A 16,359-nucleotide genomic window follows, 5' to 3' on the forward strand; every position below is an offset into this window, starting at 1 on the left:
TTGGGGGTTTGGGTGGGGGAGGCCGATATACTTAAAGGTGCACTAGTTTGGAGTTTAAGTAGTAGTCACTCGTGTCTGCTGGAATTATCTATTATATTCAGCCATGTTTTATCACGTAAGAGTTCCACGATTCAAAAACGAAAATTGCCGAGAGGTTTGACATGGATTTCCCTCCATCGTGGTTCAATGAAATCGTTTTGGGTGAACCAATAGGGACGTTTTGTGTCTCAAGTTAATGTAATTTTCATTTATGATTCACTTTTAGAAAACTAAAGTCCTTAAATCAGTAACAATATACCAAAACCAGTCAAGCGAGCATTTCGAAACGATATTTAAAGCGCTCGCGTCAGTTATAAGTAGGACCAAAGAATACCGGTGTAGCATTGAATTTGCACTCCCCAAGAATATGCACTCCCCAGTCATTATTATACATATAATTTGCACTCCCCCAGGCATTATTATACGAATACTACGCACTCCCCTTGAATAACAAAAGAACAAAAGAATAGCGGCTCACTCTACCCAATCCCAAAAGGTTCCAGCATGGAGCTACCTCTCGACCAACCAAGTCTAGTCAACCAGTTAGCTCCATTTTCAATTTTGATGAACCATTCTAAATTATGCGTCAAAATTACCTTCTTTGGCTTTAATCCTACGGGACATTGGCAAATTCTGTAGCACCAAAACCAACCCTCGCCCGCTTCCGACCCTAGTCGGGACCCCCTCTTCCCCACCCACCCCCCAAACCCTTTCGTGTCCTGGACGGAGGATCCGGTGAAAATCGACACCTACGCCCCTGACCTGTTATAAGTAGTACTAAACAAAATAACATCTGGCTGGGTCGAAGTTTGAGGTGCTCGTAACATTTGATAGAGCAGTTAATACCACAAAGCCTGCCATTGGTGATAAATGTGACAGTGTTTGTTGTCAAAATAGTTTCATCTGGGCAATAAATGTATGCAATTTTATTTCATCTGGTACCACTGGGTCAACATAGACGTACGGGCTCCCATTTTTGTAGGAGGATAGGCTGGCTTTTACCCGAATTATAATGCCCGAATCTGGTTAACAACTTTTTCATATTAACATTACTGCTACACGGCTATATATAAGGTTGCAAATGAATCACTGCTCATTTTGTACATGAATTACAACTACTTTTGCTGGTAGAATGATGGAAATACATGGTAAAAAACATCTTCAGATTAGCACATTTTGCCCGAATATTATCTCTATTGTATTTGCCCGAATATTATCTCTATTGTATTTGCCCGAATATTATCTCTATCGTATTTGCCCGAATATCTCTATTGTATTTGCCCGAATTTGAGGATTTGTTCCAGCTCTCGTACGCTTGCGTGAACCCGTAAAACTAAGTACTACAATTTTAGTTGTAGTTCTGATATTTATGTGTCATAGTTTGGTTGATAACTTGATATAAATATAACCACATACGTTACGGTAACATTGTCGACTATGGAATTTTATTTGGTATAGTCCAACCAGTGTATAGTCCATGCCCCTTCCCCCAATCAATTCTTTTTCTTTTTAACTGTATTAAATTTGGTAAACCTAAATGCTTGGCACTTGCAGAGTACAAATGTCATGATATGTGCTGTCCAGTTTGTGTGATGGTGCATATAAAGGATCCCTTGCTATTAATGTAAAATGTAGCGGATTTTCTATATGACAAGAGCGAGAGAGAGAGAGAGAGAGAGAGAGAGAGAGAGAGAGAGAGAGAGAGAGAGAGAGAGAGAGAGAGAAAGAGAGGGGGAGGGAGGGAGGGAGGGAGGGAGAACTCCGTCATACAAGATCTTTTATCTGCATTATCCCATAAACAAGACATTACATACCACAGTATTTGGTAACCAGTTGTGGGGTTCTGTTTGAGACGGGAGTAACACAAGGCTGTTGTAAGCAATCAGTCGTAAAACGAGCGCTTTCCCATTGAAGAACACCCTGCCCTTTTTAGTACATCGCCACGATTAGTAGTATCAGTACTAGCAGTGGCAAAGTTTTCTTTGATGAAAGGAAAGGAAATTATTTATTTAACGACGCACTCGACGCATTTTATTTACAGTTATATGGCGTATGGTTAAGGACCACACAGATATTGAGAGAGGAAACCGGCTGTCTGCACTTCATGGGCTACTCTTTTCGATTAGCAGCAAGGGATATTTTATATGCACCATCCCACAGACAGGGTATTACATACCACGGCCTTTGATGTGCCAGTTGTGGTGCACTGGCTGGAACGAGAAATAGCCCAATGGGCCTACCGACGGAGATCGATCCCAGACCAACCGCGCATCGAGCAAAGGTTCTACCACTGGGCTACGTCCCGCCCCTCTTCTTTGATGATTACACTCGTAAATAACCCAGTCTTTGGAAATTATTAGTCATTGTTATTAACTAACTAATTTACAACATTTCTAAGTGTGGAGATACCCGTCGGTGGACCCATTGGACTATTTCTCGTTCCAGCCAGTGCTCCACAACTGGTGTAACAAAGGCCGTGGTATGTACTATCCTTTCTGGGATGGTACATATAAATGATTCCTTACTGCTAATCGAAAAGAGTAACCCATGAAGTGGGGACAGCGGGTTTTCTCTCTCAATATCTGTATGATCCTTAACCATAGGTCCGACGCCATATAACCGTAAATAAAATGTGTTGAGTGCGTCGTTAAATAAAACATTTCCTTCCTTGTCTTTTCTGTGTTTATGACCGGCCTCGGTGACGTCGTGGTTAGGCCATCGGTCTACAGGCTGGTAGGTACTGGGTTCGGATCCCAGTCGAGGCATGGGATTTTTAACCAGATACCGACTCCCAAACCCTGAGTGAGTGCTCCGCAAGGCTCAATGGGTAGGTGTAAACCACTTGCACCGACCAGTGATCCATAACTGGTTCAACAAAGGCCATGGTTTGTGCTATCCTGCCTGTGGGAAGCGCAAATAAAAGATCCCTTGCTGCCTGTCGTAAAAGAGTAGCCTATGTGGCGACAGCGGGTTTCCTCTAAAAACAGTGTCAGAATGACCATATATTTGACGTCCAATAGCCGATGATAAGATAAAAAATCAATGTGCTCTAGTGGCGTCGTTAAATAAAACAAACTTCTTCTTCTTTCTGTGTTTATGGTTACCATTAAAATTGAATAAAATCGCGTCAGTGGCTGGAGATAGAAACCCGCTACATTTTTCAATTAGTAGCAAAGGATCTAGTATATGCACCATTCCACAGATAGGATAGCACATACCATGGCCTTTGATATAACAGTTGTGGTGCACTGGTTGGAACGAGGGAAACCTAATCAGTTGAAGGATCCACTGAGGTGGTTCGATCCTGCGACTTGAACACCTCAAGCGAACACTCTACCGATTGAGCTAAATGCCACCCCTATTCAACTACAAAGTCGATAAACTGATAAAAAGAAAAAGAAAAGAAAAATTCACTTCAAAACATGTTGCGCCACAGCTGGACAAAGGCCGTGGTATGTGCTTTCCTGTCTGTGGGAAAGTGCATATAAAAGATCCCTGGCTGCATTAGGACAAATGTAGCGGGTTTCCTCTGAAGACTACGGGTCAGAATTACCAAATGTTTGACATCCAATAGCCGATGATAAATTAATCAATGTGCTCTAGTGGTGTCGTTAAACAAAACAAACTTTTTTTTCTTCAAAACATTTTGTCGCTTTGTTCCACTACACACACGGTGAGTAAAATCGATACATTTGGACACTCTAGTTAACAGGAGAACATTTGTAATTAATGTTTAATTATTAACAGAATAATATGTCTGAAAATGGGAATTTTCTTTTTTAGGTTCAGTATATGTCAGAAATACCAAGGTTTTGGATCGATCCCCATCGGTGGGCCCATTGAGCTATTTCTCGTTCCAGCCAGTGCACCACGACTTGTATATGAAATGTCGGAGTATGTGCTATCCTGTCTGTGGGATGGTGCATATAAAAGATCCCGTGCTACTAATGGAAAAATGTAGCGGGTTTTCCTCTCTAAGACTATATGTCAAAATTGCCAAATGTTTTGACATCTAACAGCCGATGATTACTAACTAAATCTGTATGCTGTAGTGGTGGTGTCGTTAACGCCGATGATTACTAACTAAATCTGTATGCTGTAGTGGTGGTGTCGTTAACGCCGATGATTACTAACTAAATCTGTATGCTGTAGTGGTGGTGTCGTTAACGCCGATGATTACTAACTAAATCTGTATGCTGTAGTGGTGGTGTTGGTAAAGAAATAAAAACTTTAACTTTTGAACTTTTCCTTCCAGGTGGCATTATGAACGGACGTTACCTCAAGGTGCTTGTTCTGTGTATCATCGGCGGGGTTGTTCTCCATGTATTCTCCACGCTGCTGGATATGGTGAGCATTAAGTCTGGTTTTCATAAAATCTGTAGCGGGACAGATCCGACGCAGACCGTCGGAGGTTATGTTTCCTTTAAGACAATTTATTTGGTCTGCGTCGATATGCGACGGTGAGCAACCTGCAACAGATTTTGAGGAAACAGACTTTATTACAAGTTGTATGTTCACAGTGATATAGGACCGACACTTTATCAACAGGCGGTGGGGACGAGCTAGTTCATCTTCTAATTTATGACTTTATGACACACACCCCCAACCCTCACCGAGTCAACAAAGCGAGTCAACATTACCAAATGGTTGAGATCCATAAAGAAAACGCGAGAGACGTAGCGTGATGCGCGGTCAGTCTGGGATCGATGCCCTTTTTCTCGTTCCAGCTAGTGCATGTAAATGTAGGTGTTTATTTTTTTATTTTATACATTAATTAAATAATTCGGCGTTTTGAACGTTACAGATGCATACAGGACCTTCAAAATGCACATGTAGGAACAACTTGTGATGACGGTGTGTCGCGTTCTATTACTAGGTCACTGTAACCTACTTTTCACGGTCTACTGCAGATAACAGTAAATCCTTGTCCGTAGGAACAACTTAGGATGGTGGTGTGTCGCGACTATTACTACATCACTATAACCTACTTTTCACGGTCTACTGCACATAACAGTAAATCATTGTCCAGATCATATCTTGATTACAGGTGCATACAGGACGATCTAACCACATGTAGGAACAACCTAGGTTGGTGGTTGGTCCAAAAGCAAACCGTTCATCCATTCCATTGCAAACATTTCACATCATTAGAATTGAATCTTACCTGTAACGTATTCATTAATATAGATATGGTTTTCCACCAAACTCCTGATGGGCGTATCATGTACCTAACCGGTACTCTTGTTTTTTTTTGTGTTTTTTTAAATTGGTTTTGTTTTTGTTTCAGAAAAATACATCTAATAAACTCCAGACATTGCTAACGGAACTGTCAAAAGAACGGAAAGACGTCCCGTTTCCGAAACCGTTAACTAGTCGACCGTTCTCAGGTCGTAAAATGCCAGATGTTGATACCTCGGTCCTTGCCGGTGTGAGGAAGAAAGGACTGGTCAGTATTGATATGTTCTCTTTGTTTGTATGAAGATGCTAGTGTTAACATGCTGCGGTCGTATTCTGTAGCTAAACATAGTCACATTTTCCTGAGAAAACGTCAGACGTCCTAATGAAGACGCTGTACTTTTAGAAGATAAACAGTACTGAATTATTTAAATCAAGTTACATTTATGTTCATCAAATATGCCTAGCTGAGAGCGTTACCACCATTTATATATGGTGAACACTGTTTGGAAATATCTTTGTTCAGCAGGAGAGGCAATGCAGGCTGCTGGACTGTGTCCCCAGGACAGCGTACTTGAATCTGTAATTTGGACATAGGCACACGCACTGCTATACAAGTAAAAGTTAGAAGTTTGTAAAATGACAATTGCAGTCCAGTTGTTATGTTACCCCACCCTTGTTAGGTAGCGGGATGTAGCCCAGTCGTAAAGTGCTCGCTTGATGTGCGGTCGGCTTCTGATCGATCCACGTCTCTGGGTGCATTGGGCTATTTATCGTTCCAGCCAGTGCTCCACAACTGGTGTAGCAAAGGCCGTGGTATGTACTATCCTGTCAGTGGGATGGTGCATATGAAAGATCCCTTGCTGCTAATCGAAAAGAGTAGCCCATGAAGTGGCGAAAGCGGGCTTCCTCTCTCAATATCTGTGTGGTCCTTAACCATATGTCCGACGCCGTGTCAATTGTTAATGATGTTTACTAATAAGAAGTGATTTGAACAAAATAACTTCCATAGCTTAAGGGGCGGGACGTAACCCGGTGGTAAAGCGCTCGCTTGATGCGCGATCGGTCTAGGATCGATCCCCGTCGGTGGGCCCATTGGGCTATTTCTCGTTCCAACCAGTGCACCACAACTGGTTCAACAAAGGCCATGGTTTGTGCTATCCTGCCTGTGGGAAACGTATATAAAAGATCCCTTGCTGCTAATCGAAAAGAGTAGCCCATGAAGTGGCGACAGCGGGTTTCCTCTCTCAATATCTGTGTGGTCTTTAACCATACATCTGACGCCATATAACCGTAAATAAAATGTGTTGAGTGAGTCGTTAAATAAAACATTTCTTTCTTTTTTCCCTGGCTTAACGACCTGGGACGATATTTTCGGAGCTATCTTAGCGCTACGAAATCGTAAAATCATCGTACGCTTTGACGTCACTATGGTTAAGAATTTCAATGTTTATTATATGACAATAAATATAAATTTTAAATTGATGTTTAGAGTAGAAATGTTTGAAAAGAAGCTCAAGTTATCAAATGGATCAGCATTTTCATTACAACAACATATTATCACAGGATAAAAGCTACATGATGGTTAATAAGGCAACACGGTAGACTGTCGGAGAATATCGTGTCAAGGATACACGTGAAATATCCTTTGCTACCAAAGGTCAATTCATACTTTGACTGCGGACCTCACGCGGAACGGGATTTTATGTTTTACTAGGTCGATGCATTTTAAACGAAGAAGCATTGAACGAACGCGCACTAAAATGTAATATGAACTGCGTTAAAATCACATTGACTAATGAGGGTTAGGCTTGAACAGAAGCAGAACTAACAAAGAAAGAAAGAAGTGTTTTATTTAACGACGCACTCAACACATTTTATTTACGGTTATATGGCGTCAGACATATGGTTAAGGACCACACAGATGTTTTTAGAGGAAACCCCCTGTCGCCTCATAGGCTACTCTTTTACGACAGGCAGCAAGGGATCTTTTATTTGCGCTTCCCACAGGCAGGATATCACAAACCATGGCCTTTGTTGAACCAGTTATGGATCACTGGTCGGTGCAAGTGGTTTACACCTACCCATGGAGCCTTGCGGAGCACTCACGCAGGGTTTGGAGTCGGTATCTGGATTAAAAATTCCATGCCTCGACTGGGATCCGAATCCAGTACCTACCAGCCTGTAGACCGATGGCCTGCCACGACGCCACCGAGGCCGGTAACTAACAAAGAGTCGACGGAAAAGTATAAATCCAGATTTATGGAAAATTGTAACGAGTTTTTTCGTCTAAGACATTACGTCAAAATTACCAACTGTTTGACATCCAGTATCCGATGATTAATAAATCAATGTGCTCCAGTGATGCTGTTAACAAAATTTAACTTTAACTATCAAACTCCTGACGGTCTTATCATGTAATGTACCTCACCTATTCTGTTGTTACAAACTGACCATGCATCAACTATCAAACTCCTGACGGTCTTATCATGTAATGTACCTCACCTATTCTGTTGTTACAAACTGACCATGCATCAACTATCCAAGTATTTTACGATTGTTTATTGTTATGTTTATCATTGCTTTATCAAGGTTAAAAATCTGCCACGTGGTGAACAGTTGAAAGCCATGGATGCAGATGGAATTTGGAAAACGTATCACAGGTAAATCATAGTGCTAAAAATAAGCAGAGGGTATTTGAATTGAAAAATAGGTATGGAATGAAAAGTAAATGCAGCTGTAACACTTCAACACATTACCATGCATATGGCCAGCCCTGACACCAGATCTTTGCCTCATTAAACACGTGTGGGACACACACCATCAGTCGAGTTATCCCCGACAGAGGGGAGCATTTGGGCTATTTCTCGTGACAGCCATTGCACCAAAACTGGTATATCAAAGTTCGTGGTATCTGCCATCCTGTCTGCGGGATGGTGCATATAAGACACCTTGCTGCTAAATGTAAATGTAGCGGGTTTCCTCTCTAAGACTATATGTCAATATTACCAAATGTTTTACATCCAGTAGCCGATGATTAATATATCAATGTGCTCTAGTGGTGTCATTAGACAAAACAAACTTCTTTCATCAGTTGAGTTCGTCAACGTAAATCAAGTCCCACAAAATTTGCTTTTGAGCAGCTGCAGTATATTTGAAAAATTCCCACTGGACATTTAGTCCGGATGATATCGCGTTTAGATAACCGTTCAGAGTTTGTGCGTTGCATTACTATTCAACTTGAATTTCAGAAGTTGCCTCGCTTCCTGTGTATGTTTTGTTCAGACCTCTTATATCTTGGGATAAATGTAGATGATAATGTATCACGTTAATGTTGTTTTTTCCTTGCTAATAACTACACTTAATGTAAATCTTACATTTATCGTAGCATTGGGAAACGGTCCGATATCAGGATCGATCATCGGTTAGCAACAGCCGATCATCTTTTGATGATACAACCGTTAGCATTATATTAACACAAGAAGGATTTTAATTATAAGAACCATACCCCTATTGTCGGAATATCCTCTACAAATCGCTACCTTTACCTGTAATAACTATTAATATCGTTTTTCTTTGTGTACACATGAAAACCAACACCAAAATCCAATATATTTGCACCAATTCCATCATCTACACTCGAGGAACAATTACAGTTAACAATATCCACGTCCACAATATCCGCGTTCATTTGGCTTCTAGGTCATCATACAATGTAGGTGAAATAACAGAAGTAATAGTAGGATATAATAATTAGTTAATGTCGTAGGATATCGCTTTAATCCTGTTCAGACCGAATGGAAAATTCGCGAAATTTCCAATCCTTATCATCACAGGATAAAGTCTCTATCCTACGTCATTAACTAGTTATTCTCTATTTATATGTGCAATATCGATCCAATTGTTTAATACAGAGCTGAACAATTGTGCAATCGATACGTACATTTACACATGTACACACAAACATATATATAATTTGAACGGGGTGTTTTTTTCGTTGCTAGAAAGAACATTTTTGGTACAAATGCCGTTATCACCTACTGTGAATGAAACATAACACTGTCATGTGAACATTTGCATTTTCAGTTACACGGACAACATCGATATTATTTGTGAACGTCGACTTAGGATGGGTAAAATAGGAAATGGAGGCTGGGAAGTGTGTGATGATCCACCATACAGACCCATTAAACCATGCATAGTGTACTCGTTTGGGTAAGTAAAACAAATCACATCTTTTCAGAAGTTTCTAACAATTCAACTGTTCCAAGGACCAGCGGTTAGAGCTCTTCTCACTAGACTGGTAGTTTTTCTAGACTACTCAAAATTGACTAAACCATGGTCTTCTTTCATAAGGAAGCACCAAAGGTGCAGTTATCGAGACCAAATAGATTTAGGGCCGAATTTACAAAGCCTGTTTATGTCTTATACGCGTGTAACTACATACATTTACAATGTATACACCTGTTTATGTCTTACACGCATGTAACTACATACATTTACAATGCTTAAACAACTGCGTTTAAGAAAAACCGGTTTCGTAAATTCGGCCCTAAAGTGTTTATTTCGTCATAGTCCACTGAATCTAATTCAAAATTTAGGTTAACCTAGAACAAATTGCAATAGAAGATATATATATATATATATTTTATTATACTTTGGTACCAGTTAAAAATTAAACGCACTGAAACTGAATCAAATGCAAATGTAACAAAAGAACTACAGATCTGACAGGAGACGATATTATTGAACGTTCTATATTTTGACAGCACTAGACTCAGTCTCAGCTTTTACGATTTTTGTCTGTGGCTGTAAACAAATATAGTTTAAAATGTATTGTAGACACTTGAAATTCCCCCCCCAAAAAAAATCAAAGTCGTCGTCGTGGACTGGATACGCATAATTATCTAGCAGACCTATTTTTGGACATTATGAAATATTATGGTACAAATAAATCCTATTTAATTAGCATACTCGTATTTTATTCTGGGACAAAATCAATCTTGTAGTTTTTACTCACACTAACAATGAAATTTTTCATTACTACAGGGATTATTCCAAAAGTCAAATAATTGGCATGTAAATATAAAATTCATATAAAAACATAGTAATTTATTAAATTGTATGGGTATTTGGGAAAATAGTTGATGATTCCATCAATCTTACCTAGTGCCTTGTCTATAGGAGGACAGCCAGTCCCGAGGAAATCCTTTACTTGAGAGTTCATCCCTCTTTAATCGCCATGAAGAGGACTGCCACTCCCAGACTAATTTACTCAAACATGCGCAGTTCTACCTTTTAAGGCTTTAGTCTCTTTATACTTACTTATCGATTACTGCAGAGACAATGTAAGTCAAGCTGCATAAATTGGCTGTTCTAGCATTTTTCTTTACTCCTGTATTAAACATTATATTTAATCTATATCATTTAATTGTAATTTGTAAAGAAACCCTTTTTTATTTATACTGGAATTCTTTTTCAAAAAAGAATTTTGGGTTGGTATGGGTTTAAAACTTAATAATATGTTTTTTAATATGAATTTTAACTTCATTCGTTATGAGGTTACATGCCAATTCGTCGTTTTCCTTTTGACGCAAACGGACTATATATATGGTTAACATACATGGTTATTATTCAATAAAGAAAATTCTAGTTTTGATTTTTTGCTGTGCAGATAACTTGGTGGGCTAGTTAATTTGAGAAGGACCAGTAAGATGTTTCTTCAACTGGCCCGGTTGGCGACTATGGTTTTCATGTCAATGTATGGCCTTCGTGGATTAGGTCCAGAGTGAGGTTTCCTAAGTAGCATTTGGATTTCAATATGAGTAATGGTACGTCCGGTTATGGGCTACAAATAAATGGTAAAAAGGTATGCAAACACACGTACCTACTATCACCCCCAACAAATGGGTTGTCTCAACGCACCCATGTCTGATATTTTGTATGTTGTGCCCGTGCAATGCGTTCTCACCATGGGTATAAAAGTGTGCATGATTACCATCCACATATTCACGCACATTTCAGTTGAAAATGCGTCGTGTTTTTACTAATGTTGAGAAGGGCAATGGAGTAGGTCGGATACAGGTTGAACACAGTCAGCGACAAGTCGCGAGGCACTTTAATGTCAGTCAGAGTATGATTGGGTGGATGAGGCAACGACTTCAAATGACTGGATCCGTTTCCTATGCACAAAGACCAGGGCCACATGGGTCCAAAAATAAAGTTTAATTGTGGTACTAAAAATTTATATTTTTCTGATGTATAATGTTTAAAGTTTGTACGTCCAAACTTTTGTTCAGCAAATATCACTGACAAAAACGTTATAACTCTTTTTCATCTGTCAACAAAGGGTGGTTACAGACACTACACTGGTACTATAACACAATGACACAATACACAAGACTATACAAACACAAACCAAATGAATGGTTATTTACTTCTTTTAATGTATTCCAACACATTAATGGTGTAATTATTGTTGTAAAACTTAAATATTTTATCTTTGCCATATACTTACTACTAGTGTCTGTCATATCCATAAAATGTTTCACACTTCATTTCGGTTTGTTTAAACAGTTCATGGTAGATCTAACTAATGTTTATTTCAATAAAAGTATGCCCATTTCTCAAATGAAAAATGTACCAATGGGAATGATAATTCCAACTTTATGCTTATTACAGTAGCTTCTTTCTTTTACACGTTAAGGTTACGGACACTACAGCCTTATATATAACAAGATATAAATGTACCAATATTGTTGTATTTATATGCCAGGATGTTTGATTCATGAACAATTTTAAACATAATATTTATTTTATTTAATATTTAAATGACTGTTAATGAAAGCACATATGATTTTATGCATCACATATCAAATGCCTAATAAATATGAATGTAAGAGATAAAATAAAACTGCCATTTGTGCTGAGATAACTTGAAATTATAGTTCCATATCCAGGTATTTGTAATAGGGTTGTTTTAAGGCACACTATACTGATTAACACTCAGTTTAGACAGCCAAACAACCTGAAGTAGTAAAGTCAGATATATCTGGTTATAGACAGCACGAAACAAAACCTGGGTTTAGATATAAAATCATAATGTACATGTAAACATAATTTATACCGTCAAAAAGTAATAATGTACATGCAAACATAATTTATACCGTCAAAAAGTAATAATGTACATGCAAACATAATGTATACCGTCAAAAAGTAATAATGTACATGCAAAAACATTTATACCGTCAAAAAGTAATAATGTACATGCAAACATAATGTATACCGTCAAAAAGTAATAATGTGCATGCAAACATAATGTATACCGTCAAAAAGTAATAATGTGCATGTAAACATAATGTATACCGTCAAAAAGTAATAATGTACATGTAAACATAATTTATACCGTCAAAAAGTAATAATGTACATGTAAACATAATGTACACCGTCAAAAAGTAATAATGTGCATGTAAACATAATTTATACCGTCAAAAAGTAATAATGTGCATGTAAACATAATGTATACCGTCAAAAAGTAATAATGTGCATTCTTTAAAGGGACCGACCCTCGTTTCAGGCCATGAAAATTAACACTAAGTTTAGTAAATCTACAAACCTGTAACACATACAATTGAGTGAAATATGAGTTTGTGACTTTGAAATGGTGAAATACCCTCTAAAAATAAACTAAAACTCGACTCCACAGCTGTTACGTCTCAGACGCACGTGCGTTTTTAAAAATATGAGAAATGCATTTTGTGATATTAAAAACACCAAGATGACAAAAAACACTTCGAATGTACAGAAATTGATAATTTAAACAATAAAAACTAATTTCAGTTATCAAAAACGGCTCTAATAGTCACAAATATGCCTTTGTGTTTAAAAACTAGGGTATGTCCCTTTAAGCTTAAAACATTAAATGCTCAAGACACGGTCGGAAAATAAATGGCATTTTTGTTAACACCAAGAAAACAGTAACCTTGTTAAAACCCAAGGGTAATCATAAATTTGAACACAATCATTCAACTTTGACTATAACATGACAGGGCTTGAAACAAAACAAATAAAATTTCACATATTTAAAATATATAGTTTTAAAATGCTTGAGACGATTATTAATAGTTTCCATTTCATCAGCTGCAAATCTACTCTTCATGGCGAGATGTGACATCTGATCGTGTCCGTAACCAATCAACTGAACAATTGTATTTTCAAAATATTAACATTTCAGTATCTAGCTTGCTACTTGTATGTTTCAGTGTAACTTAATTTGTTTACTATATATGACTTGTTAGTAAAAGTAAATTTTAGGAAAGATTTGACTAAAATGTTTTTTCCCATCAAATATCATCTTCAAATCTAAAACAAAAAAGTAATAAAATGGTAATTTGCAAAAATATATCATATGAAATCTATATCTCAGTGGTATTACTGTTGACATTTAATCACTTAGTTGTGGGAAAGTTACATTTTACCACAAAATTTCTATATTACTTGTTTGGTTACGGACATTACAGGTAATCCTTACTGAATGTAAAGCACCCCTAGTAGTATGTTATTGGTTAGATTCTATCTTCAATGATATGTCTCAATGTGAACGTAATTGGTTATGCAAGTTAAAAAATAGCTAAACACTCAACACAATTCAGAAATAATTTCCGCATGAAGAATGTTCTGCTAGTCATAATTTTGTTATTTTTAGGGTGAATGCTGGATGAAATAACAATTACCAATTAAATTATATTATTTATGTTTGTTCTTATTTTAACATGTTGTAGTCTTACAAAATAAAATACAAGAAAATGTAAGAACATATTTTGGTATTTTTTTAAAAATAAAGTATCTAAATGTATAATTATGATTTTTGAAAGGTTACGGACACTACAGTTACAGACACTAAAAATCCACGTTCAGTGTGTATTCTTTTCAAATCCTTCAGCTACTTCACATTTCTATTACTTTGCAGAGTTTACCCGCACATCCAACTTGTAAACCTCAGTTGGATGTAGAATATTTGTGATCAAGTAAACAATTAGTAGATGGTTACGGCCACTACAGATTTTTTTGTCACAAACCTATAAGTTACCTTAAATAGTTGTAACATTAAAAAAATAGTACACTTTTTATTCCTAAATCATAAATACCAATTACTTGAGAGAAAATTCAGTGCGACATGATTTAATTTCACTTAACTTTCAAAGACTTAATGTCCATATAGCATGAGGTATAGACTGTCTTTGAAAAAAGCATAAGGAACTTGTACATTTACATAAACTGCAATAACTTTTGAACCTGATGACCAATTTTTATAAACTAACTCACATTTTAAAGACAACTGAATTGTCTGCAAACCATTGTCATTTTAACTGTCATTTTAACATAAATATTTTCAATACATATTTACAACAAAGGGATGATTTCAGTGACAATTAAAATGAAAATCTATAACGATAAAACGTACTCTAATTTGACCCACTAACTGACTCAGTGTGCAATTTGTTATTGAAATGAGAGATCTGAAAATAAGTGTGACCCATATGCATCAGCACAAACCAAACAGTGATGTGTTGGGCTAAAATATTTCATTGTAGGATAGCAAAACATATTGAATCATGATTTGGTCCCTTTATTGTACAAAAAGAGCCGATAGTAAGACCACAACGACATAGATCTGCATTTAAGGTACTACAAACATATCTTAATCTTACAATTTTGAATATGTTGTTATTTTTGCAATGTTTCACCTATGGACCTAAACGTTTCAGTAATGCTGTACCCAAAACGGACGCGAGCGACGTGAGCGATGCATTAATATGTGTTAATATCCTAACCAGACGCGAGAAAAATAGAAACAATGTCGCGCCGTACGCGTGCGGTTAGGATGCGGCAATTGAAATCAATGGTTTCTAAACAAACTCAATCGCGTCGCTCGCGTCAGGTTAAGCTGTATCCTACTTGGCCGCGATGCGAGCGATTATTTTAGAAATCATTGATTTCATTTGCCGCATCCTAACCACACAGATAAATATGTCGCGTCGCACGCGTTCGGTTAGGATATGACAACTGGCCGTGACATGTGCTATCTTGTCTGTGGGATGGTGCATATAAAATATCCCTCGCTAATAATGGAAAAATTTAGCGGGTATGTTAAAATTACCATGTGTTTGACATCCAATGGTCGATGATCAATAAATCAATGTGCTCTAGTAGTGTCGTTAAACAAAACAAACTTTAAAACAAACAAACGTTATTGTTTGGTACACAAATCACTGTAAATTCATTACTAATATTTACTTTCAAGTAACCTAACTTAATTCGATACAAGAAGGAAAACCAAATGAAGTAAAACATCTGTTTATCTTCCGTCACTTTGTTTTCCCCATTACCATAGTTTGACACCCAATAGCCGATGTATTTTTCATGTTGGGGTGTCGTTAAACATTCATTCATTCATTCATTCTGTTTATCTTCCATCGGTGTTTTGCAGAATCAACTTCGACTTCAGTTTTGACGACGATGTGGTGAAGAGTTACGAATGTGATGTCTATTCGTTCGACCCAAGGCAAGTGATGTTCACTTTACTCTATAACCAGTCCGTGGTATCTGTCCTTAAAAGATCACTAAATTTCTTTCCGTGTTAACAGCCATAGGAGTACAAGATTGGGGGAGGGAGTGGCAGGGGTTTACCCCCCCCCCCCCCCCCCCCCCCCCCGAGCTGGAGCAAATCCACAAATTCGGGCAAAAACGATAGAGATATTCGGGCAAAATGTGCTAACCATGTTTTTCCAGTATTCTACGCACAATTTTGGCTGTAATCCATGTAAAACTGCGTAGTAGTTCGTTTGCAACCTTATATAGCTGTTTGGCATATAATGCAAATATGAAGAAAAAAAAAGAGTTGGCATTTTTGTTTAATTCGGTCAAAAACCAGCATGAAGACTTATACAGGCTTTGTAAATGTATGCAGTTCCACGCGTGGAAGACTTATACAGGCTTTGTAAATGTATGCAGTTCCACGCGTGGAAGACTTATACAGGCTTTGTAAATGTATGCAGTTCCACGCGTGGAAGACTTATACAGGCTTTAATGTATGTAGTTACACACGTGAAAGACTTATACAGGCTTTACCGGCCTCGGTGGCGT

At 37.7% G+C, this 16,359-nt stretch overlaps 1 protein-coding gene across 2 annotated transcripts in view; it reads left to right on the forward strand.

Moving 5' to 3' along the window:
• Positions 1-16,359, forward strand: part of LOC121384507 (methyltransferase-like protein 24) — a 39,631-nt gene that overhangs the window by 17,216 nt on the left and 6,056 nt on the right. For both annotated transcript variants that reach the window (XM_041514915.1, XM_041514916.1), the window contains exons 2-6: positions 4,295-4,386; positions 5,327-5,485; positions 7,807-7,877; positions 9,301-9,429; positions 15,704-15,778. In XM_041514915.1, coding sequence (XP_041370849.1) covers positions 4,295-4,386; positions 5,327-5,485; positions 7,807-7,877; positions 9,301-9,429; positions 15,704-15,778 — 526 coding nt within the window. The remainder of the gene's footprint in view (positions 1-4,294; positions 4,387-5,326; positions 5,486-7,806; positions 7,878-9,300; positions 9,430-15,703; positions 15,779-16,359) is intronic.

The sequence above is a fragment of the Gigantopelta aegis genome, chromosome 10 (assembly GCF_016097555.1).
Source record: "Gigantopelta aegis isolate Gae_Host chromosome 10, Gae_host_genome, whole genome shotgun sequence".
Taxonomy (NCBI): domain Eukaryota; kingdom Metazoa; phylum Mollusca; class Gastropoda; order Neomphalida; family Peltospiridae; genus Gigantopelta; species Gigantopelta aegis.